Source organism: Neopsephotus bourkii, unplaced genomic scaffold (assembly GCF_033783945.1).
Source record: "Neopsephotus bourkii isolate Nb327-2 ecotype Australia unplaced genomic scaffold, CSIRO-AGI_Nbou_v1 NB_1413, whole genome shotgun sequence".
Lineage (NCBI taxonomy): Eukaryota > Metazoa > Chordata > Aves > Psittaciformes > Psittacidae > Neopsephotus > Neopsephotus bourkii.
This window is the reverse complement of record NW_026901890.1, coordinates 530,302-554,644: the sequence shown is the minus strand read 5'-3', so window position 1 is coordinate 554,644 and position 24,343 is coordinate 530,302. Positions and strand designations below refer to the sequence as shown.

Genomic DNA, 24,343 nt, shown 5'->3' with positions numbered 1-24,343 from the left:
TAAGTATGCAGAAGGGATGAAATATTAGACTGAGAAGGTGGGTACTATATTGCCAGTTTGAACAGGATTTGGTCTATGAGAACATGCACTGTAAACCTAAAGTATTAATTACCATGATTCTACTTCAGTTTTAGCTTAGTGTGAATTTTCTATGAGAGAGAAAAGCATAAATCCCTAAGGAGACTGTCATATCTTAATTAAAGAACTCTTTGAAACTTACATGGAGAAGAAAATGTTGATACTGGGCACATGCTCAGGTGAAATTTAATCTGTCCATCATGGTAATCTGCTGTTTAAACATTATAAACAGTGAAACAAGCAGCTGAAAGCAATCCTCTGTTAAGCAGTAGTAGCATGACATACATAGAACGAAGTACAGGATGGGCACAGAGCTCCTCTACATACTGAGGGTTGTGCTGTATGGGATATTCAGTGATACAGGATGTGTTTTAGGCTCACAGAAGGCATATAATTCATCGTAAGGGCAATGTGTGATATAAGCCTTTTATTTTTGATGTGTAGCTCCATTTTTATCTTTCTTTTTCTTTGCTGTTTGTGCATAAGGAAGGTATTTTATTGTATATCAACAAAAAATAGTATCATGATGTAAACACCATTTGTATCATTCATATTACGATAAAAATGTGACATTTAGGATTATTGCGGCTGTGATCTGCTTTATGTGCATTGCATGATTTTTCCATTGTTGCGATTTGCTCCCTATACATTTCTTTGTAAAACAGTGCCCTATATAAAAGGGAAGACTTTATAAAGAGACTTCCCAGATAAGGATTGTCTCTGTGTTAGCAGTCTGCATACCATATGGTAACATGGAAAAACCTTAAAAGTGAAATTCGTGAAGGCAAGTAGAAGGGAAATAGGCAGTAAGGTGGGCATAGCAGTGGTTCCTTAGCTACGGTTTCTGTGCCTTAAAATTCTGTTTCTGTCCTTTTTTTGTCTGCATGGCTTTTTCTTTGTAAAGCAGAAGGGGTTCTAAGTTTCTCTGCATAGTCTCAAATTTTCCTCTTAGCACTATTGCAGTATTTTTCTTCTTTTTTTCTTTTTTTGTCTTAGGAGATGACTGCACACTCCACTCAAAAGTGGGGAATCATGCACACTTGGATTTTATAGGACGATGAGCGATACCAGTGACCCTTCCCCTGCTGCCATTTTTAAGAATAAATTCTCAGGAAGCTCTTCCCACATTAAAAAGGTCCTGAGACAGAGTAATGTTGTACTTAGAAGGGTACTAAAAGAAATGGAAGGCATTTTATATATTTTTCTCTTAAGTTTAATTACACTAACTGGAGTGAGTTACGCTCTCAGCTGTTGAACCTTGCCTACTTAGTTTGAGGCTACCACTCTAAGGGCTGCACCAAAGAGGTTATGTGAACTTTCACTAATTTGCATTGTACAAAATCAGTAGGTTTGTTCATGCTGTGCTGTTGCTTGAGGTTAACCTTGCTGGCTTTGCCTGAGCAGGTGGTGAGTTCGATAGTGAAGCCTTTCACCAGACAAATTCTGATGATAGTAACCTTCTGCAGCAAGGGCAATTCAGTCCTATTTTATACACTGAGCACTGCAATTTAGAAAATGAATTTATATCCATGACTGACTAACATTTATGATATCAGACCCATGTGCTGTGACCTTTGGGTGCACATGAGATGTATTTTGGGTTTGCATCTCATATACTCTTAAGGCTGCTTTATCTTGCTGTGGAAATGTAAAAGTGCTTTTTTTTAAATAGAAACAGTGCAAGACGGGATAATTAGAGTGGTGTTAGATACTCTTACAAATAAGAATTTGAACCATGGCATTTTTTTTGTGGGAAGGAACATGACAGCGGGATGTATAAGAAGATTTGAAGGTGGAGGAGAGCAAGAAACAAAAAACATTAGTTGACCAAGTTCACTGATACACTTTTATACATTAAAATGTACGACATTGGGAAGGTGGAAGTGTATTTACCTATTATATGGGCTCATTCACATAAGAAGTGTAGTATGGCATAAACCTTATTTGTTTCAAATCCATGCATATAATGTAAGGGGAAATCTTGCATTCATGGAAAGGCAGAATTTGATTATGTCTCTGGGTGTTGTTACATGTTATGAACTGTGAAAAACGATTTATCTACTTGTGCCTTACAAGCTTGTTGAAATAACTGTATGTGATTAAAGAAAGTACTTGCATGCATGTTTTAGGTATTATTATTTATTTAACACATAACCCAAGTGCTTCCTCACAAATATGGACAGCTGACTGTAATTACTGTGTGGTAGAAATCACTCCATTCCAAACATCCCGATTTTCCTCTTTCCATTTTTTTTTTATGGCAGAGCAAGCTATGTGCTGTAGAGGACTTTTCTTCCCAGTGCTGGTTTGTTGTTTTTTGTTTTTTTTCTTTAACTTGAGGGTCTTCATAGGCACAGGCGGTGTTCAACAAATTATGTTTGTTCTATTGTGTTAGATGAGAAGGAATTGTGTGATGGAAAACAATATTGCCCTTGACTAGTCTAGTAACCCTAATGGAAGTAGCATGCTCAAACACTTGAGACTGATGCAGTAGACATTTTAAAATACAACTTCAGTTTTGAAAATTGTTGTTGCTACTTGGAATTTAAAAAATAAGGTTTCAAGGAAGGGGGATCCCAGCCTTTTTTATTGTGGTGCAGAATGCTAAAAAATTTGTGCTGTAAAGCTATGAAAAGTACTTGAGGCTGTGGTCCTAAATTGTGGTTAGTGTGCCAGGTAAATATGAAACAGATTAATGTGGAGTAAAACAGTGCCTGTTGACAGTCAACAGGAAAGTGGAACAACAGCCAAATGAGGGTTCTTGGTTCACCTGAGCTTTATACCACCACCACCACCAGCCAGACAATAGATTTGTCAGCAGAGACATGCTTGAAAATAGGTAATTTATTATGGCTGAGCAAAGCAGGAGAACTTTCACGTTTTCTTTTCTTTTCTTTAAATGAGTGTATTGTCAGGGCTGACTGTGCAAAGGCACAGGTGTGGTTTTTAGATCAACCTGGTGATTTTAGACTTGTTCAGTAATTTTGTATTTAATTGTAGCTCATGTAGAGGGTCACATTGGCAGCCATACTGTGTAGTCATGTAGAAACCCTGACCAGTGAAATTTGTTCCCTGCGTAGCTGGTGGGATTTTTTTATTTTTTTTTTTTTTGTGATTTAAGCCCAGCCGGTAACTCAAAACCACATAGCTGCTCTCTCACTCCCCCCACTTTTTCCTCCCGGTGTTCCTGGAGGGATGGGGAGGAAAATCGAAAGAATGTAACTCCCACGGGTTGAGATAAGTACAGTCCAGTAACTAAGGTATAACACAAATCACTGCTGCTACCACCAATAGTAATAATGATAATGGAAATAACAAGGGAAGAGAATACAACCCCTCACCACCTGCCAACCGATACCCAGCCCAACCCAAGCAGTGATCTAACCCTTCCAGGTAACTGCCCCCAGTTTGTATACTGGGCATGACATGCTGTGGCATAGAATACCTCTGGCTAGTTTGGGTCAAGTGTCCTACCTCTGCTTCCCCCTGGCTTCCCCTTCTCCCTGGCAGAACATGAGACTCACAAAGTCCTTGGTCAGAGTAAACGTTACTTGGCAACAACTAAAAATATTCATGGAATCATAGAATAGTTAGGGTTGGAAAGGACCTTAAGATCATCAAGTTCCAACCCCCCTGCCATGGGCAGGGACACCTCACACTAAACCATGTCACCCAAGGCTTCATCCAACCTGGTCTTGAACATTGCCAGGGATGGAGCATTCACAACCTTCCTGGGCAACCTATTCCAGTGCCTTACCACCCTTACAGGAAAGAATATCTTCTTATATCTAATCTAAACTTCCCCTGTTTAAGTTTGAACCTGTTACCCCTTGTCCTGTCACTACAGTCCCTAATGAAGAGTCCATCCCCAGCATCCCTATAGGCCCCCCTTCAGATACTGGAAGGCTGCTATGAGGTCTCCACACAGCCTTCTCTTCTCCAGGCTGAACAGACCCAACTTTCTCAGCCTGAAAAATATTGGTGTTATCAACATCGTTCCCAGGCCAAAAGTCAAAAACACAGCAGTGCCCCAGCTGCTAAGGAGAAAAATGACTGCTACTGCTGAACCCAGGACTTTTTTTTAATTTTCTTGTAAAAAAAATCATGCATTTGTTTTTCAAAATACCAGGACTGTACAAAAACCTTGTTCATACTTATTTACCTCTACCTTTGTCTTTGAGTACTGCAACCTGCAATGCTGATACGACAAAAGAATTTTAGTCAGAGTGTAGAAAGTAATTTATTATTTTCATAATTTTTGTCATGTTTTGTGCAGATAATTCACAACTTTACATCAATCATAAATATTAATGATAATTTTTCTTTTTAAAATGTCTCTTTAAAATTACAGTTTAGGATTTTGGATATTTTTAACAAGCAGTTGGCCTAGTATGATGCTTTTGGATAAAGAGGAGGTTTCTGCTCTGTCTGTAAACCTATGTTATCATTAATCTTTTACAGGCAAATATTACACTTTCCATACATTCCACTGGTGAATTACCACAACTTCTGCACCATGGTGCCAACACGGGGTCCTTGCCACATAATGAGTCATATCTGTTGGCTCAGCAGAATGGCAGCCCAGCTAATGTGCTGGAAGCATCGGTGAGATCCATTACTCCTCAGATTAATGGGAAGTCCTCTAGTGATGACTTTGAGCAGCTGATCAGAAATATGTCTCAGGTAAGCATGTTGTCTGCTAACCACAAAATGCAGATCACTGTCTGGAAGATTAAAATATAGGTATGTTAATTTAAAAGTAGTTGAGTTGTTAAGCAAACCAGAACTCACATGATACGTTAAAAAACAAGCGAAACAAACAAAAAAAACCTTTTAATTTGAGGAACAATTGGTAAATGAGAAAACAGTTGGAAAGTAGCCTTGACATTGTCACTCCTGAGTTACTGTCCTTGGCTGGGCAGTGTGCCTCTTACAGATCAGCATGCCATTGTCTTTCCTTGCTCATTGTAGGCCTGCTGCTCTGTGCATGACAGAGATGCTTTGTCAGAGCAAGCTCTTTGTATGCATAACTGATGAAAGCTAGTTCTGTGACTTGCTTGGAAGTAAGGTGGAAAATTCCTTTTTGGCCTTGCTATGTCTTGTTCTGTAATCTTACTACTTTCCTGTGGTAGGCAGAAATGGCATTCAGGTTCCTTCAGTGGCTTGGGAATGGCCAGGCATATATTCTAGCGTTTTTCTGGTTAGCCTGTAATAGAGCCAAATAATAGGGGAAGTCTTCTGCTGTTCACCCTGAAGAGCCTTTTTCACAGTCCTGCTTTTTTACTCTTTCTGGAATTCAGCCCTTTTTTCTAGTTCTGCTTGAGACTTGGCCTGTACCCTCTAAAATTTCATGGACATATATATCCTAGTTTAGTCACTACTAAGCCTAAACTTGGTATATTTAGCTGCTGTTTCCTGATTTCTGGGCTGTAATAATCTTTATTTCTCAGATCTCTCATAACTGTTAACTTTCCGTATGATAGTGAGAAGTCTTAACTGAACTGACTGTGTTTCAATTATTAGCTAGTGTAACCTTGTCCAAAACTAATTTCTAAGTTATCACGTTAATTCATACTGCTTTTCAACATTTTTAACATTGTACCTTTTTCTTCTTTTACGGAACAGGGTCGTCTTGTTGAGACCATTGAGCTTACTAAACCTTTAAGTGGTGGTCTGGGCTTCAGTGTTGTGGGACTCAAGAGCGAAAACAGAGGTGAACTGGGAATATTTGTGCAAGAAATCCAGGAGGGAAGTGTGGCACATAGGTAAGATTACAACTGGAATATTTTACCATACAAAGTGCTAACATGACACTGCAAATTCATTGTGTTATTGCTGTTGTTTTTGTGGTACAAGGTCATGTGTCTCTCATGCTCTTAAGCTATGCATTATAGCAGATTTAATATTATTACTTACCTCTCCATTTTATGTAACTCCAGAACAGGGCAATGTATTATCTGTTCAGAGTTTCTGAAAATACAGATGTAGTTCCTCTGTGTTTTTTTGTATAGTATCTCCTTTTCAAGAGGGAAAATGGGGAATTTGCTGTTCAGTGTTACGGCTTTTAAAGCTGAAATACAAATTTTGCTGTCCTTTAATGTACTGGGAAACAACTTAGTGTGAAAAGATCAGTTGTAGCTGGCAGGATTGTTTGTTAGGTATGGTCCCACTCAGCTGTGAAATGCAGCTTTTAAGCCAAGCAAGGATTGACCTAAAGTTGTTGGACTCTTAAAATGAGATATTCAGCTTATGTTACCAGAAAGTCAGCAATAGTAATAGCTTGCAGCAATGGATTTCTGCTGTAAGAACAGCCCAAAGGGGCAAACAAAGTCAGTGGTGAATGGTGGCAGCAGCACTGGTTCACTGCAGTGTGTGTGTGGATTTGCTGATCAGGATCCTGACCAGAGCTGCCTTGTAGTGTACTCTGTATGTTCTGTGGGGCAGCTGAGTAATCCCAGTGCTATTTCTCACTGTGTTGTAGGGAGAAATTTTCTGCTTATTTGTGTTCTGATCACTTCCTTTTAAGAGAGAGCAGAACATGGCCTACAGAATTAATTCAGTCATGAAAAGCGGCATGCTTAATGTCATTACAGTATTTTTTTAACTTGCCTAGCTTCCATTTCTCTTATTCTGTGGAGCTGAGACCTATCTTTACTAAATCAGGCCCTGCTTGATTCACTGGCAAGAAGAGAAACATTCAACAGCTGTTAACAGAGCTCATAAATCAGAAAGGCCCTGGCCCTGAGAGCACCCTGAAAAACAGCTGAGATTCACAAGAGAAATATTATGGGTTGAAACTAAGCAGTGTTTTTCCTGAATGCTGTTGATACCTTGGCTTCTACGCTGTAGGTGCTCACAAAAACTGGCATAATAGAGATCCTTGGTTTTGTTGCTGCCCTTTGTTTTCAAAGCATTGCCACTTTGCTATGTTGAAGACAACACTCCAGAGTTTTTGTTGGTTCTTTACAAAAGTAATAGAAGCAGTAGAGGAAGCAAAAGGTAACTCATCTGTGCAAGCTTCATACAATTCCTTTGAAGTAGGTCTGTGAAAGGGCTCGGTATGTAATTTTACAGTAGTGCTTCGTCAGAAAGTGAAGAGATTGTTTTTTTAATTTTTTTTAGTGTTTCCGTCCCTGTCCCCCCCCATGTAAAAGGGATCTTTTTTATAATTTTCTTTCTGTTACTCTCTCTGCTTCCCCCTCTTTTCTTTTTCCCCTCCTCTCCCTTCCTCCGTCCGTGTCCCGTCGCCTGCCCCCCCCCCGCCCCCTGTTTTGTGCAAAACAAAATTTGTTTCCATAAAATCTTGATGAAAGTGTGTTCCACTCCAAGGTTTGATGAATATTCAGAATGGGTACACTGAACAAAGTGGAGCACTTGGTCTGTTAAGCAAGAGACTCAAAGACGAGAATAAACATAAATTCCCAGGCTATGCTCGGGAGTGGCTGAGATCTAATATGCTTAGTCTCACATGGGGGTATAGGGAGAAGAAAGCTAGCTAGGGGGTAGTAGCTGGGGGAGGGTGGCAGTGGGATTAGCTTCAAAGGAAGTGATCACCAGGGTGCCTCATCAGCTCCTTTCAGCAAACCTGCAGGGAGAGATTAAAAAGGGGGGGGGGGGGGAATAGAGACCATGGTTATTAAAAATACTGGAAAATTGTCAAAATATTGTCATTCCTGTGGCAACACTTCTTTGGTTTTTCTTGTTTGTTTTGTCGTACCCCTTTGCTGTTTACACATACGTGACAGAGATGGAAAGCTGAAGGAAGCAGATCAAATCCTTGCTATTAACGGACAAGCCCTTGATCAGACAATTACACATCAACAAGCTATCAGCATTTTACAGAAAGCAAAAGATAATGTCCAGCTAGTTGTGGCCAGGGGTGCTTTCCCTCAGCTCGTCAGTCCTGTAGTTTCCAGGTCTCCCTCTGCTGCTAGCACAGTTTCTGCCCATTCCAACCCGGTGAGTATACCCCAAATGTCTGTGTATTCAGTTCTGGGCATGTATGTGCTTACTGCATCTAGTATTTTAGTTACTTTTTGCAACTTGTATATACGTTTCTTTCACAGTTCTTGAAGGTTGTACCTTTTCCTATGCAAAGAATAGAAAATACTCAGGCTTGCTGAGAGGGGAGAATCTTGATCTTGTATGAATTTCTTCTCTCCGTCTGCCAAATTCTCTCTGTCCACCAATGCAAATGCAGCATGTTTATGTTACTTTATGAAGCTTTATTTTGAAGTAGCAGTAAACAGGGTCTTTTTTTCTCTTTGCCCCCTGCCTCAGCAACCAAAAGTATTTGAGCCATTGTAGTCTGATCTGCATCATGAGCCTGACGCATGCTTTTCTGTTTCTCTGTTGTCTGTTAGCAGTGGAGTCAAGTAAAACAACGAGAGAGAGTCATCAAATAGCCATGAATAGGGACACGCTTTAGCACTACCAGGAAACGGCTGTGCCACATTTCCTTTCTTTTGAAAACTTTGCACATCTATGTTTAGAGAACATAGCTCAGAAATATGATGATATTAACTCTATTTTCTCTTCCTTGTGTCTTTCTCATGTAATGGCTTGTCCTGGGATGAAATGGCCTATCTTTGGTTTCTTTGGTTTCACTATTCAGTCATCTGTGGCCCTTCTTTAAGGGAGTTAATAATAAGTATACAGCGCAATATCATAAGTATACAGAGTCTGGAAAAATCAGCTATTTTACTGTTTAATCATTAGCATAAGAACTTTAGTGAAGAAATCTCAGAATTATTATTCTCTGTGGAGGAATAAAGCTGATTGACCTAACTTCCTGTCAGTGCATAGGAGAGGCCTGCTCTCTTTTAGTATGCCTGTAACATGCTTCTTTCTGTATGTGATCGCCTCTGTATTCCCTTGCTTGAAAAACATTCCTTTCAAACCTGCCAAAGCTCCTAATTATTCCAAAATAATGACTTATTTTCAAGATCCTATCTGTTGGAGCACCAGCTGTGGTTTTAAATTTCAGTTGTGTTTACTGTGTGGTTTGTTCTTCAGGAGCTTCCAAATGCCCTTTCAGTACCACCCCCTGCAAGCAAGCAAGCAGTTCTTTTTTCAGAGGAGTTCCACTCTTATGTCAGAATGTGAAGCCTGCTGTCAGAGCTACTTCATGATGCCTGTTGACATCATGAAGTAAATCTTTGTTGCAGAGGGGCAGTTCTGCTAATGCTTGCCCTGCAATACCTGGTGCTGCTTCCAGCCTTACCCTCTGAACTGGTTTTATGTTTTCTCCTGTCCTTTGTTATAATGGCTGATGTGAGCATGCGCTTGCCTGAATATTTTCCGGTCCTGTGAGATTTCCTAGAAAGAGTACTTTTCTCACTGATTGCAACAGAGCATGGAGATAGCAGCCGTAGGTTGCTAGCTTAAATTCATTCAGCAAGTTCTTGAAAGGCCTGACCCATGACACAGCTCTGGTTTGTTCCAGAGAAATTTCAGCTGTCACAGAATGAGTAATGTTTTGCTTAAATATTATATAATCTTATACCTAATAGTAACTGTTAGAAAGGTCCTGCGTTTCTGCCTTCCTCCTATCTTCCTTTATTCAAAAAACATATCCAAGTATTAACAGAAGATACTTTGCAAGTTTTAATGTGTATATTAACAGTTGGACTTGATGATCTTAAAGGGCGTTTCCAGTTAAAACAAGTCTGTGATTCTATGAATTTAGTAATTTGCAAGCTTATATTTATTACTTTTAGGTTCACTGGCAGCATGTGGAGACCATTGAGTTGGTGAATGATGGCTCAGGTCTGGGATTTGGGATAGTGGGAGGAAAGTCAACTGGAGTCATTGTTAAAACAATCCTCCCAGGAGGGGTGGCTGATCAGGTAAATTCAACCTACCCTTCTGTTTACTGTTCCATAACGTGTGAAGTTACACTTTACTTCTATAATCATGGTAAATAGTGGTAGCTTTCTTCCTTATCAGTGTAAAAGAGAGAGCAAGCAATGAAATTCATCCTCAGTAAGTGTGTGTTTAGTGCAGAGCATCTGTGCATTTTGAATGTAAAGATGGATTAGGCTCCAAATCACATTTTCCAGCACTTGGTGCAGGTGCATTTAGGCATGTACTGGTTGTAAGCCACGGGTGTGAGGGGACACCACTTACTTGCTCTTCCCTGACACCTATGAAGAGCATCTGCTTCTCTCAGCTGGGCTTACTGAAGCTTGGAACAAGCATGTGGCATCATGCATCTGCTTCAGGACACGAGCTCTGCTCCTGCCTGGGGGGCTCATGAAAATGGAATTTGGTGGTCACAGCTCATTTCAAGCATGTCCACTGGACAAGTATCTAGGGCTAACATAATGATGGTCGAGGATTGAATAGGCACAGAGACTGGTCAGTCTTTCAAACACAGAAGTGTTTAAACTGGTTAACAGGGCCTGGAGATGCGTGTACAAGATTTACTGCTGCACTGTTTCTCTGAGCAGGTAGATGGGTTCTTTTAACAGACCTGTCACTATAATACTTTTAATATGGGCTAAATTCATGTGAAGTTTTTTTATTGATTAGGGTTAAATCAGGAGACTAAACCAGTGTAAAGCAATATAAATAATTGCATCACAGTAAGGAAGAAATGTATTTTATTTTAAAATTACAGTTAATCTTGAAGGCCAGTTTTGAAATAGAAATGCAAAGCTGAATGCATGTTTGTACACTGTCTTTTAGAAGTGTGTTTTGGAAAGGAAACCTGAAGCTCTGTAATCCACATGCAGTTGTTAAATAGGAGTAGGTAGTAACTATAACTGTATGAATTTATTTTTTTTTTTTTCCCTTTGCTTGGGTGACTGCTTGGAAAAGGATGTCCTGTATATTTCTAGCAAAATTCTAGTAAAATTAATATGTCATTAGGCAACCTGCTTTTCTTCTCCATGTTATTAGAATATTGATCCACTATCCCCAAAAATTCTCCTGGTTCGTAGGTCTTAAAAGCGACTAAAACTATGTCTTTCTAGTTGAATGGTGTGTGGGAGAAATGGCAGGATATTAATGATGAAACAAAAAATCTATTATTCTTCCTTCAGCATGGGAGATTGTGCAGTGGAGACCACATCCTGAAAATTGGTGATACGGACCTAGCTGGAATGAGCAGTGAGCAGGTGGCACAAGTTCTGAGGCAGTGTGGAAATCGAGTGAAACTGGTAATTGCAAGAGGTCCTATCGAGGAACCGTCTCCACCAGCAGTCCCTCCATGTACACCAGTATCCAACTCCACGCCAGAGAAGCAGGTGAGCAGCGGTGAATATACTTAACTCATGGCAAATTTGTATCTCAGACTTCTTTTCTTTTAACTGCTATTGGAATGTCTTTCACAATTATGTTCTCAAAAGCCGAAATTTTCTTTACCACTAGTGTTCTCAGCTGACAGTCTGGAAGTGTTTAAATATCATGAGTCCACAATGCAAGGAACTATATGCTTGAAGCCTTTTGGGATCAAGGCTTAGGACTTCCATAAGTATTATCTGAATAATGTCTGGTTCTGGCTTGCTTGTGGTAGTGCAGTACTACAGTGGGAACAACTGAAGCTGTACAGTCCTTTCTTCAGATAGCACAACCTTGCTTTTTAGCATTTCTCTGCCTGCCTGTCTTTTTTCTCTCCAGGAACATTTCTTAATTCGGTATCATTGCAGCTATCCATCAGACTGTTCTCCATGTGCCAACCAGCACAGAGGTGTTGCTTCTTTCCTACATCACCTGCCATTGCTTATTTGCTTGCCATCTACCGAAGAAAAAGCCAGCCACCTGCTACTCTTATTCCCCTGCTGATGATTGTATTCTCTATGCTGTTACTCTTTTACAACAGTCACTCTCTTGAAAAAATGCTGTAAATCTTCTCATGTCCTGTCAGCTCAAAACCTCTACAAAATTGGTCATTACCGTGTTAGTAGCTGAGCCTGGTTTCGTGGGAGCCAGGAACTACAGCTATATGTTTTGTCACATATAGTTATGACCATATACATGTAAATGTGAATATGCAAAATGAATAAGAGAAGAAAAAGGTGGTTGTTTTTGACCTCACAGTTAGATAGAATTTGTGCCTTATAAAGAATTTTTTGGTTTACTTTTTTATGTTTTATCTAGACATTTTCTTCCCAGTTACAATTTACATTTCAGATAGGTCACTTTGAAAGAAAAAAAGGCTTTAACATTTTCCATATGTTTACTATTATTTTTCTTCTGTCATTGTAGTGGTATATGTGGAAAACAAACAAATACTCAATTCCTCTTCTATGGCTAGAAGGCAAAGAAAATTAATCCTAACATGGAGTCCTCTGAGCATTTAAGAGGATAGACAGACTTCTGTGTGTCTCAGCACTCAGAGGCAGGAAAAGATGGTTGTATTTTAGATAAAGGGATCAATATTGAGCCTAAATATTATTAATCTGAAAAGCAGTAATCTCAAAAAAGAAGCTGAATTTGGTACTTTCGTCTGTGTAAATTTCTTCATTACTTGCCTTTCTGAGGTTATATGATGCAGTGTTGAAGGCAGTGTCTGCAGGTGTAAGATTTGTAAGATTTCTTCTGCCAAAGAAATAGTTCAAAGCTACCAGGTAGCAAAATTTGACCTTTTTGCCACCTTACTTTCCATTTCCGTCGTTTTAAATGCTTTGCTCCTGGTACATCTCTCTTGGCTGGAGGCAGGCTATTCTAAGTTTCTGCCTGCACAAAGTCTTGTTCTTGAAGGGCTCAAGATGGTGCTGCAAGCCTCATTAAGGCAGGTTTGGAGTGAAGACAATGTTAGAAATAACTTGGTTTGTTAATTTCTTCCTGGCAAATGCAGGATGAGTAAAGACTTCATAATGCTCTTAAAGATATTATTGAGAGCAGAATGGCTTTCCAAACGGGTGCTTGTCATCATTTCCTCCATAGATGTCTTATCATGTAAAAATTAATGAGGTTATAGAAATTGGAGCAGAAATGTGGCCGTATTACCTGTGGCCAGTATAATCCTCTAGTATCGAGCAGAGAGGCTGTTAAAGCAGTAGGAGTTTATTTTTCTTATGTTTGATTGCTGTTTTGGGTGGAGTTGTTCAGATAAAGAATTGGATAAACAATACTACTGTTTTGTCAAGTAGCATCATAGCTCTCCTGAAGTCTTTTTTTTTTTTTCTTTTTTTTTTTGCACATGTATACTCATCTAGTCAAATTTGGTTTAGTTAGTATCTGGCTCACCGCTGTATTGGCATTTTAAAAAATACTAGCTGCTATTTTGTCATGCAGAAGAGCCAGAATAAAATAGGAGTAGAGCGGGATCTAGATAGACTTGTACTGTATTTATGAATTGCCATTTTAAATGTGTGCTGGAATATTGATGTCCATATATACATACATACAGTGAAATTCAAGCCTTTTATATGTAATTGTATAATCACACACATTAGCTATGGAGGTGGGCAGTTAACAGTTTCAGATAACTAAGAGATGAAAATTTCATAAAAAAAAAAAGCTTTTGTAAAGCTGAAATTAAGTTTTGGAAATTTTGTTCTATTACAGAAGCAATATTGTAGAAATGGGACTTTAGGGACTTGAGTATGTATTGTGCTTTCATTAACTATAAGTAAATGAATTCATTACCCCCAAAATTCTTTGTTATTGAAATTCAGAGTATTTTAGTAGATAGTAGCAGAGATTGTAATTGTTTAACTAGCTGGAGGTATAATTGCTACTTTCTAAAACAGAATATTTAAGTCTTTCAGAATCAAACCTAATTGTGTCACTAGTAATAGCTTTTATTATGTTTTAAACTTGGCATGTGGAGGAAAAGATAGCTGTAGTTATTGAACTGGAATTTTGATGATTAGTGTATAAAACACAATATTGATCTTTTCTTTTTCTTGTTTTTAATAACACAGCAGTCTAAAGGTCCCAGAAGGACTGCAAGCTACATATTCTAGTGTTTAAACATGGTTCACATAACTTGCTGTAGAAAAGATTCGTTGTTAAGTTTGTACAAATTTCACCAGTCTTCTTAATCATCAAATAATGATTTTGTAAGTTAGAGGGTAATATTCCGGGGTAGCAAGGTGGGCAGGGCATGACCTGCATAGCCTTACTATGAGCAATGTTACCTATGTTTAGTTTCTTTGCGGAACACTAAATAAGAGCAGAATCAAAGCTGATGCTTTCTTTTTTACATTTGTGTCTAATGTACACATGAATGGTATCAAAGAATGTGGTGATCTTTAAAGAAGAAAAAAGCTTTTTCTAATCACTCTTTTCTCATTAGGCAGATGCTTCTGTTGATAGCTGTGAAGATGGGGAGAAATTTAACGTTGAACTCACTAAAAACAACCAGGGATTAGGAATAACTATTGCTGGTTACATTGGAGACAAATCGTCAGGTAAGGATTAATTCCTGCAGTTTACTATACAATCTGCTGCATACTATGGTATATGCACATCAAAGACATAATTTTAGTTTTGATATAGCACCTCTAAAAAAACCTTTGCCATCTAAAAGCTTTTAAGGTTTCTAAAGAATGAGGAATTATTTTCCTTTTGTGAGAAGGACATTCAGTTTAGGAGCAGTCAATTTTATGATAATATCTCACCTCAGCATTTTTTAATCAGTTTTTATATTCATTCTTGGCTAAACCTTGTGTTTATATGTTTTTGCAAAACAATGCTAAAATAGATAGAGCCATTTGCATTCAAATTAGCTGGGTTTTTAAAATTACATTTTTATTTTTAAAAAGCTCTTACATGATAATGCATTAGTATTGCAAGTAGTTTTAGAGGGCATTGTTATTATTTTTTAAACAATGTGTATAGTACTGCTGGCAGACCAAGAATTTCTTAGTGACTTCTGGGTATAGTAAATGCTTGTTGACCCCTCAGTTGCTGCAGCCAATAAGTAAGTTTATTTAAATAAATAAATGCAACAGTGTTTGTGTACAGTTGTGTATTTTTACTTTGTAATTTCCACTACATTTTCCAGAAAAATGATCCAGAACTCTGTTAGGCCCCCATTATGGGGGATTTGGCAAAGGCAGTACTGCTAAGAAGGCACAGTTGGTAAATTTCTCAAGAGATGTTGGTTTGACTTATGCCCATGAATGTATTGTTAGAAAAATATGTGAATAGATATATCCCATCTTATAGGCAGTTTATAGGCATAGTTTATTGGCTTTGAGAAGCAGGAACAAATTTTAACAATCTATCCATAGGACAGGATGGTCACAGTTTGTGTAAGTCAACTCTTCAGCAGCACCCAGTTGAATCTGAAAGGCATGTTAAACACGTGGTAGATCTGATAGCATATTTTAATTGATTTTGTGATGGAGTATCACCAGTCTTTGATTTTAAATTATTGTGCTGCATGTAATTGCATTAGAAAACATTCTTGCCTCTCATTCTTTCATGTCAATTAATTTTATGACTTAATAAAATGTGGGAAAATAAAGGCTTAAGAAAAAAAACAGAAAAAATTGTCAATTTTGTGACTTACATGTTTGTAGTCTTATTCTTCCTAAGCTGAATATAATTGTTAGAGGAAAACATATTTGACTCTCGTTCGTGCTAACTTTTATCATATTGAAGCAGTTAAATATTGTTATTTTCTGTATTTGGTTATTCAATCATGCATTTTCTTAAGCAGTTATTAAGTACATAAAAAATACAGAATTTGCCTGGTTAATATACTCAAACTAAATTTTCAGTCCTGCAGTTTTAAATCTTGACTGAGTTAGAGATACATTTTATGTTGATGTTGGTTTCAACATTTAGATTAAAATAAGTTAGAATAGTTCTTCTTTTGCATAAAGAATTGGGATTTTGGCATTGTAAGATTTTGAACAAAATGTGGTCCAATCCTTTTGGAAAATACTAACATATAGATTTTACTTAAAGCAGATACCTTCTTTGTAATTCTTTCCTTATCTTAACTGGAGATTCTGTTTTCTTTCTTTTTGTCCCTTTGGCTTGTGGATTTAATTGGAGATTATTACATTACTTAAATTGTCACTTAACAAATTGATTAATTTATTTTTCTCTTGTTTTTTAATCCTAGAACCTTCTGGTATTTTTGTGAAAAGCATTACAAAGGGCAGTGCTGTTGAACATGATGGCAGAATCCATGTGGGAGATCAAATTATAGTTGTAAGTAAACAGAAAGAAATGAGATCACTTGTCTGCAAAACTCTACTTCTTAAAGTTGTGAAGGAAAGCTTATATGGTACTTGTTTAAAACATTTAGGATTGCTGTTGAAATGGTGAGTCCTTTTGTTGACTATTTGATTGCATTGTGCTACCCATGTGAAACCCGTGTTTCTTAAAAAAAGTCTATATTGCATGTGTGTGTCTTATCAGTAAGAGCTTTAAGGCTGCTTAGTTTCAAAAGGCAAAGACTCAAAGTTTAGTTCAAACTAAGCAATTGTTTTCAAAAATTTTTTTTAAAGTATGGTATTAAAGTTTTAGAGAAATATTTTCAGAGAAAGAAGAAAATATTTTCGTGCATAAAACGTTAGTTGTGTGGTGAAAATCAGTTCATGAATGCAGGAACCACGTTTTCATGGCTGTCATAGGTCTGTCCTTGGATTTATACAAAAGCAGCACTAAGAACAACTTACAGTCTCTCTCAAATTATACAAATATGCCTGCATTTTTGTATGTGAAAGTATATATGGCTTTTATAAGGATTTGAATGCGGAGTATAAATGGCTAAAATTGCATGTTCCAAATTCTGATTTCTTCTTCCTACTGCAGATGCAGAAGGAGAAAAGATATTTGAATGACCTCAGACAACAGAATAATGAATACTTTTAAAATATGGTTTGCTTAATTGTGGTGGAAAAATTAAATAACCTCCTTCTTAATTATGTAATATTTAGACAAGCACCAGAGTTGCAAGAAGTTCAGAGAAGAGCAACAAAATGGTTAGGGTCCAAAGGAAGTAATTCTTCATGCAGGAGGAATTAAAATAATGGAATCTGTGTGTTTCATAGATACGCTGAAACAACTACAGCAGTCAAGAAATGTATTATAATTTTTTTCAGAAATAAAGGTACTGGGGAGGGTGGGTGAGACAGGGAAAGAATAGGATAACATGAAGTTTTCATGGAGAAGGAGAAAAAAAAGTGGTGTCTATCAGCGATAATGGGATGAAATCAAGCAATGCAAAAATCTTGAGTTTCAGAAAAAAAAAAAATTAGAGATAATGTGGTAGCTTCAAACTACTAAATTTCTGTCTTCAAAGAATTAAAATGGTGGACCAGAGATTTACAGAGATTACATCTGGTTGGCTGAGGCAGTGTTTCATTAGGAGGGTGGATTTCACAGTGTGAGGCTTCACTGTGTCTGCGATTACTTGGCCTCAGAATGGCTGTGCTCTCTGTTTTTTCCTGCCACAGCAGATGGATGTGTCTTCCCTCACTCTCCCCTCCCCAGCTCTCCCAGCCATGGCTGTGTTGGTTTATTCACCCAGTATTTTGTCCTTGGAGTTGGGGATGGCTAAAGCAGTCAAGCAGGCAAGCTGCACAATGTGCCGTGCACAGCATGTGCTTCATCCTCTCCCAATTCCCGGCTCCTGGCCCCCGCTGTGGTGAGCGCCCAGAGGACTTTTCCCCACTTTGTTGTAGTACTAGTTGTTATTTAGCTGTGGGGTAGTCCAGTGAAAGTGCTTACTGTATCCAGTGTTTTAAGTCTTCCAGGTTTTTGTTCTTGTCCCTCTGTTTGCTTTGTGCACAGGCTAACAGACTGAGAGGTCACCATATTATTGTCGCCTGGATGTTGGTTTGTTGTGGGTTTTTTTTCTGGGTCGTGTTGCAGGCTGAAAAGCTGCTTAATCCTGCAGGTGGATGGAACAAATCTGCAGGGGTTTACTAACCAGCAAGCAGTTGACGTTTTGCGGCACACAGGACAAACAGTTCGGCTCACTTTGATCAGAAGAGGGCTTAAGCAGGAAAATCATATTCAGCCCCAGGAGGACTTCAGTGCTGCTGTTGAAAAGGACTTACTGTTCCAAACAATGGATAGTAGCACAGCCAAAGGTAATTAAAACTGGCTTTGCTTTAAAGTTGTCTTGAAACACTTTCCTTCTCAATTGCAAACTGGAAATAAAATGGGCCAGATTCATTCGGGGTTGCTATTACTGATGACAGAGCTGTTGTACTTGAGGGGAGAATTTGGTCTACTATGGTTTCATTAATCTTTTAGACACAGTGGTATTATTTGCTACATTTTCAAAGTGAGCATTGAAATCTCTGCACTGCATTGCATTTCTGGATGAATTGCTTCAAGACTTTGATCCTGCAAATCTTCAAATGGTGAGGAGGCAGTGGGTGGTTTATTTGTGCTCAAGGGTGAGAGCTGAATTCAAGAACAAGCAGAGATACCTTCCACAATCAGCGAAAGCAAGTCTGAGTTCCTTTCACTGTGGTGTCAGTTTCGCAAGCTGAAGGTATGAGAGGAGTGGCCTACATCTAGAGGTTATTAATAATCTGATAGGGCATTAACTATTTTATACGCGCAAAGTTCAGAAGCAAATGACCAATATTAAGTTTGCTGCTGCTGAGATTAGTGGAGCCTAATTTTAAACTGTGCATGTCTTGAAGTGTGTATGTCAGATCTTTAAAGTCAGTGTTTGAACAGAATATCTGCACAGAGGCTGGATGCGCAGACGTTTTTCAGTTACCTGTGTTATATATAGGTTGATGTTAGCAGAAATATATGGCAGTTTGTGGAGTGAGTCACAATCCCCATTTTGCACAGGATTTTAAAAGACCCAGTAGTATGTTATATGTACGGCATCTTCTCATTCCCACCTTTAGCAAAAATTGCAGAGGAAACGCTCAGAAAGTGCTGCTTCTCTATCCTAGAGGTAATCAAGACAGCTGACAGCCAGCAATGTACCTAACAGAACACACTGTGGTAGGAGAGGCTTTCTACAAGTAAAAAGTCTGTCAGCTGTAAAGTTGTCCAAGTTTGTAGGATTTTCATTTTTCAGTGTCAGCTTGCATAAAGGAAAAAAGAGGAAGGGAAAAATAAAAAAGTACTGGAGTGCTGAAGAGTGTTATATAAATGTTTTCTTGTACTTACAGTCATAGAGATGCAGCTACTGATAGTTGCACTTTTTTTTTCTTGATTAATTGAAAAATCCACTGGAGAAAGCAAAGCATTAACAGAAGACAAAATGTCTTTAAAACGTGGCATATTTTTTCTTGGCCCCTCATGCCAGATTCCATTTGCCAAACATGGATGCTCTGAAATACAGTGGGAGGGTCAGTGCCCTGAGGCATTCCTGTGAGCTTGATCGATATTACAACTCATAAAATAACTGAAAAGGCTTTTTCCTTTTTTTCCAGGTAACAGTGAAACAGAACAGGGATCCCCATCCCTGCCATGCAGTGCCAGTGTAGTAAATACTGGAGAGGATGTGAAACAACAGGAAACAGGTTCTCAATGTTTTAAGATTTTTTCTGTGAAGATGCATGTGGGTGTGTTTACACAAAGATCAGGTGTTTGTGTGCCTTTCCATCTTTGTGCTGCATAGCTGAGGTACAGCCAGAAAGTGAAAGTAATCATACATATGTGCATGTACATGAGTGCTGTAAGATTATTGACTACTGTATGTGCCAGAAATGTCACAAGCAGTATTCTGTTTTTGCTGCATGCCCAGGTCCCTTTATAGTCAGTTTTGAACTTTTATTCTTTTTAGTCTAGCTGTGTGTTAACCTTTTTCCCTCCTCATTCCCCAGTATACCTTATCTTTCCAACTGCCTACAGCTGCCCATCTGCAGTTCCAGGACTCATGCCTCTTCTGATAAATCTTCCTTTTCACAAAATCCTCACTTTGTATGTATTTAGAATCATAGAATGCTTGGAGTTGTAAGGAATCTTAAAAATCATATACTTCGAACTCCCCTGTCATGGGCCAGGTCTTCTTCCAGGAGACCACGTTGCTCAAAGCCCAGTCCAGCCTGAACCTGAACACTGCTAGGGATGGGACATCCACATCTTCTCTGGGCAACCTGTGCCGGTGCCTCACCTGTCTCATAGTGAAGAATTTATTTCTAAAGTCTAATCTAGATGTATTCTCTTTCTGTTTAAAGCCATTCCCCTTGTCCTGTCACTACAGACTGTTGTAAAAGTCTCTCTCTAGATTTCCTGTCAGCCTCTTCAGGTACTGGAAGGTTGCTCTAAGGTCTCGCCTGAGTCTTCTCTTCTCCAGGATGAACAGGCCCACCTCCCTTAGCCTGTCATATATAGTATCCTATAGTGCTGTGTTTGCTGGATGTTGTGTCTAGATACTGTGTCTTATTGTTTCCTGTCCTAGAATCTGAACAACTGTGAATGAGGGGAAAAGGAGCAGGAGGAAAGTATTCTGTTTTTTTTTCAGCTTGCAGATAAACTTTCGATCAAGTTAAGAGTTGCTGCAGTTTTCTGTGTAGTCTGTCCCTGTATTTTTCACAACATCATTACTTTTCTCCCCATGTTGCCTTCCAATTTTATTGTTGGTCTTTAGCAATTAGAATTATTTCTCATAGTTTGTGTACAAGTATGTGAATCTAACAAAAAAAAAAACAACCTAGGACTTGCATTCTCTCACTGCCCTCTAGGGCCTACAGTTTCAAAAATATCTTTTACAGTTGTGCTCATAGTTTTGAAAATGACACCCTCCCGCAACCCCCCCCCCTCCCCCCCCGATTTTTTTTAAAGCTTTCCTTGGATACTCTCTGCAAAATGCAGAGTCTTCCAAAAGGATCAGTATGCAGGACCCCATATGTAAGTATTTCAGCCATTTCCCTGAATCAATCTGATCAGCCTGCATACGGCCTGGTTTAACAGATGCCTGGGGCATGCATGTAGCTTCTTCGTGTGTTTTGTGCCCCTTATCTTGTAAAGTTGAATTATATTCACTAAACACTGAGGCTAGTTTAAATACACGTCCTTTCTTCCCAGCCATGCATACCAACCCTTTTGACTGAACTTCATGTCCTTCAAAATAGTTAGGTTTTGGATTTAATGCTATTTTGCAAGTTTTTCCTCTGAAAAAGCTAAGCCTGGTAAGAAAAAACATGCCAAGTTTTTGGTCATATTTAGAACAGCTCTGACATCATGGGAATGGTTGTGTAGTCTTGCATGGTTCATATACTTTATCAGTTTTATGGATATATACAGAACATTTTATTTTTTGTCACAGTAATCTCAGACATAACTTTTAGATTTCCAGCTAACTACTACAGAAGAAGCAGCTACAAAGGCAAAGTGGCAGAGGATTATGGGTTCGAATTATGAAATAGTGGTAGGTAAACTTTGATTACTATTATTAAACACCCTTTGATCTGCCCACTTATTATGTTGCTAACATAGAAATGTGTTTGTATTGTATTTATTATTTTATTTATAAAAATCATACATCTTCTTAATCTGTTGATTTTATTTTGATTATGAATTTTTAATACAGTCAAGATTTTTTTTTTCTTTATTGATATTAGGAAAATAATTGCAGGCTTCTTAAATTACTGTTTCTATGAGTATTGCTTCACAGACTTCCTAGTTTCAAGACGATAAGTGTGTACTAGAGAAAAAAGTAATACTTAAGGTGAATTTTGAAGCTTCCTTTGTTAACCAAAGTTGAAATGTCCTACCCGTTCTGCATATTGAATAAAATGCTTGATGTAGTGATTTAAATAGTGCATAAGACGTTTGCTACAGATACAATTGAAAAGCAGTATCTGAGTTTAGGACTTTACGTCAAAATTATATACCAGAACTGTAGTCTCTGCAAATGTATGTATTTTTAGATTTATTGTTGTCATATGCAATTGCCCTTTATTTATGTTGAAGTGATATGTGATCGAAATTTCAATTTTTACCTGCCTCCATTACACATGACAGTATTTCTGGTTTCTCATTTCTGGAATATTTACCTCATTTTATGTAAATTGAAACAGAAAGTAATAGGTATGACTGTAAATACATCAGAAGTAACAATTACTTAATTTTTTTAGGTGGCTGTAGTTAACAAATATAGTGAAAGCAGTGGGTTAGGGATAAGCCTTGAAGCTACAGTGGGACATCATTTCATCAGATCTATCTTACCAGAGGGGCCAGTTGGACGAAGCGGCAAGCTGTTCAGTGGAGATGAGCTGCTGGAAGTAAGAAAAAGTACTACTGTATCTTAGTCTGGATTCAGAAAGGTTTTTGAGCAGTCACTTGCTTCTCACAAGTTACAGCTTTGGGAATGTAGCGTACCGAACTACCTACTAGCTTTAGCAGTCATTTTGTATGTGTTTATGTATATCTGTGTGAATGCATACACTTACATGCATTTCTGAGCTGATAGCTGATTTTAAGATAGTTCAAGGTTACCAAAAATTTATACCTAGCAAAAGCATTAAGATTTAATTGGAATATCCCTATACAGTGTAGGAACTTGTCATGGCTTAACCCCAGCTGGCAACTGAATACCACACAGCTGCTTGCTCACTCCCCATCCCCTCAGTGGAATGGGGAGAAGAACTTGAAATACATAAAACCTGTGGGTAGAGGTAAGAACAATGTAATTTTAATAATGAAAATCACAAAAAGAGAGAACTAAAAAACCCAAATCAACAAACAGCAGCAATGCACAATACAATTGCCAACCACCTGGGGACTGATACCCAGCCCTACCGGAGCAGCGGTTTACCCTTCCGTGTAACTCCCCCAGTATATATACTGGGCATGATGTGCTGTGGTATGGAATACCCCTTTGGCTAGTTTGGGTCAGGTGTCCTGGCTCTGCTTCCTCCCAGCTTCTTGTGCCCTTCCTCACTGGCAGAGCATGAGAGACTGAAAAATTTCTGATCAGGGTAAGCACTACTGAGCAAGAACTAAAACATTGGTGTGCTACTAACATTGTTCTCAGACTAAAGCCAAAACGCAGCACTGCACCAGCTACTAGGAAGAACATTAACTCTGTTCCAGGCGAAACCAGGACAGGACTAAACACTTGTTTGCTTTTCAAAATAATTTTATTAGAGGTAAAATCAGAATTTGTTTCACATGAATGCAAGAAAAATGAAGGGACAAAGTATGGGTGTTTGTAGGGTGGTGTCATGCAATTTATGAGGCTATCCATTCAGTTCGAGATTTACCTTGTGGCTAATTCTGAGCACCAAACTGAGGAGAAATTAGGGGTTGACAATGTCTGTTAGAATGGGTTTTTGTTGTGTTTTATTTCTTTTAAATGAGGTGATTAATGAGGTAGATTTTTTTTTTTGCCCATTTTTGTTCAGTGTGCTTCTAAAGACTGTGTACTTCTATACACTATGTGTTCTTTATTTATTGAGGTGAATGAGATATCTTTGCTCGGAGAAAACCACAAGGATGTAGTCAATATCTTGAAAGAATTGCCTGTTAAGGTGACAATGGTGTGCTGTCGTCCGGTAACTTCCCCCATCACTCTTCCAGAAGTACTGGAGAATCTAAGTCTGTCTGACGTTCAGCTCACAGAAAAGGTATTTTATCTTAAAATATCACTGGGTGGATGACTGTTTCCTTGAGAAAAATCTCATCAAGTTCTTGTACGAGATTAGACTTACAACCAGATAAATCGAATGAGGCAAATTATGTTCATCAGCTGTACTTTAGGCCACCAGTCATTCATGGTAGGCCATGGGGAGAAATACTAGATGCAGGTCTATCTATGTCTAAGTACTTAGCTTCTGTTGTGTAGGTGGGCCATGGGAGTATGGCACACTGCACTGTGAGTTCTTTAGAATATGAATATATTCAGTCTGGTTTTGAACTTTTGGGGTTTGTGTTTGTCAGAACTGTATGTGCATTCACTGGCAGAAACATGTCTGCCACTCATAAGTCCCGATCTCTGGGCAGCATGAAGTATTAAGCATGTCAGTATGGCCTGTAGTATAGTATACAAAGCAATAACATTTGTATGAAAACAGACACAGTTAATCCTGTGTTCTGGACAAGGCATCAAATTCAGTTTAGAAATGCTATGCTTTTCTGTGAAAGCAAGTGAAGAACATACGTGTGTGTATGTATGTGTGTGTGTGTGTTTTCTTTTTAAAAAGTTCTGACTCTTGTCAAAACTGTTATATTAAAAGCAAGGCATATTTTTAGACATACTGTATAATGGTAGATATTTCTTATATATTTGAATACATATACTAATGAAGTTTTCTGAAGTTTTTAGTTTGACAGAAATACCATTTTGTAAATATTTTTCCAGTGAGTACTTTCATGTATTTGTAGCATAGCTGTTTTGTAACAAGAACATATGAATTTTGTGTTTATCAAA

General features: G+C 38.3%; 1 protein-coding gene across 14 annotated transcripts in view; it reads left to right on the top strand.

The window, feature by feature from the left end:
- MPDZ (multiple PDZ domain crumbs cell polarity complex component) overlaps window positions 1-24,343 on the top strand; it is a 92,380-nt gene that overhangs the window by 12,910 nt on the left and 55,127 nt on the right. For all 14 annotated transcript variants that reach the window (XM_061367937.1, XM_061367943.1, XM_061367941.1 and 11 more), the window contains exons 4-15: window positions 4,540-4,761; window positions 5,704-5,843; window positions 7,824-8,037; window positions 9,798-9,926; window positions 11,124-11,327; window positions 14,327-14,441; window positions 16,109-16,197; window positions 17,891-18,086; window positions 19,401-19,490; window positions 21,261-21,340; window positions 22,050-22,196; window positions 23,373-23,540. In XM_061367937.1, coding sequence (XP_061223921.1) covers window positions 4,540-4,761; window positions 5,704-5,843; window positions 7,824-8,037; window positions 9,798-9,926; window positions 11,124-11,327; window positions 14,327-14,441; window positions 16,109-16,197; window positions 17,891-18,086; window positions 19,401-19,490; window positions 21,261-21,340; window positions 22,050-22,196; window positions 23,373-23,540 — 1,794 coding nt within the window. The remainder of the gene's footprint in view (window positions 1-4,539; window positions 4,762-5,703; window positions 5,844-7,823; window positions 8,038-9,797; window positions 9,927-11,123; window positions 11,328-14,326; window positions 14,442-16,108; window positions 16,198-17,890; window positions 18,087-19,400; window positions 19,491-21,260; window positions 21,341-22,049; window positions 22,197-23,372; window positions 23,541-24,343) is intronic.